Source organism: Pyrgilauda ruficollis, unplaced genomic scaffold (genome assembly GCF_017590135.1).
Source record: "Pyrgilauda ruficollis isolate IOZ18807 unplaced genomic scaffold, ASM1759013v1 scaffold2222, whole genome shotgun sequence".
Taxonomy (NCBI): Eukaryota; Metazoa; Chordata; class Aves; order Passeriformes; family Passeridae; genus Pyrgilauda; species Pyrgilauda ruficollis.
The window spans coordinates 1,765-2,923 of record NW_024521674.1 but is presented as its reverse complement, the minus strand read 5'-3'; the positions used below and the strand labels follow the sequence as shown (position 1 = coordinate 2,923).

The following is a 1,159-nucleotide window of genomic DNA, read 5'->3' as shown; positions in this document are numbered from 1 at the left end:
ACAATAATAAAAACTAAAACACAGGGGGAAAAGGAACAATTCCACAACCAAGCCCAAATGAACTATCAAAGATTATTTATATTTCAAACTATTTATATTACATGGCCTGTCCCTGCTGCAGCCCCGGCACTGCCACCCCCAGGACTGTGCCCGGCCCCGAGAGCACTCAGGCCCTGCAGCAACACCAGGGCCACCAGGGCAGCGGGGCAGGGCCACGGCAGCAGCACTGCAACACCAAGTGCTGCTGCTGCTGCTGGGCACAGCTGCTGGGCCAGCACTGATCTGCCCCAGCTCTGCACACAGACATTGCTGCTGCAGCTCCAGAGAAGACAACTAAAGAGGGATCTCTGCAGAAAACTCTGCTGGGAGATCCTTTAGTTTCTTTTAAAGCCACCAAGAGGAACGTCCCTCATTGACACAGTCTGTGGCGAGGGAAGGCGGAGAAACAAAATGAGACATGTATCCCTTTGAATTTTTGAATCCACCGAAAGTGCAACCCCTCACTGATACAGTCTGTGGCCACTGGGAAGGTTTAGAGAAACTAAATTTATTATGGCAGAAAGAATGATGATTCTTTGTGCAATGTATTATAAAAGTAAAATAAAAATGAAACCAAAAAGAAGTATCAATGATGACTTTTATTACAAGTCATTTACACAAAGTGGCCAGCAGTTTAATGTTCCTGAAAGCATCCTGTCATCAGTCTCCTCACTGCAGCCTTGAGCTCCTGGTTCCTCAGGCTGTAGATGAGGGGGTTCAGGGCTGGAGGCACCACCGAGTACAGAACTGACAGGGCCACATCCAGGGATGGGGAGGAGATGGAGGGGGGCTTCAGGTAGGCAAATACGGCAGTGCTGATAAACAGGGAGACCACAGCCAGGTGAGGGAGGCAGGTGGAAAAGGCTTTGTGCCATCCCTGCTCAGAGGGGATCCTCAGCACAGCCCTGAAGATCTGCACATAGGAGAAAACAATGAACACAAAACAACCAAATACTAAAAAGATGGAAAACACAAGAAACCCCAGTTCCCTGAGGTAGGATTTGGAGCAGGAGAGCTTGAGGATCTGAGGCACCTCACAGAAGAACTGGCCCAGGGCATTGCCATGGCACAGGGGCAGGGAAAATGTATTGGCTGTGTGCAGCAGTGAATAGAGAAAGGC

The 1,159-nt window shown here is 49.5% G+C and overlaps 1 protein-coding gene across 1 annotated transcript in view; it reads right to left on the bottom strand.

The window, feature by feature from the left end:
• Positions 1-673: 673 nt before the first annotated feature.
• Positions 674-1,159, bottom strand: part of LOC121354209 (olfactory receptor 14J1-like) — a gene marked incomplete at its 5' end in the record, with an annotated part of 2,240 nt that continues 1,754 nt past the window's right edge. Inside the window, one exon of the mRNA XM_041468645.1 lies at positions 674-1,159. Coding sequence (XP_041324579.1) covers positions 674-1,159 — 486 coding nt within the window.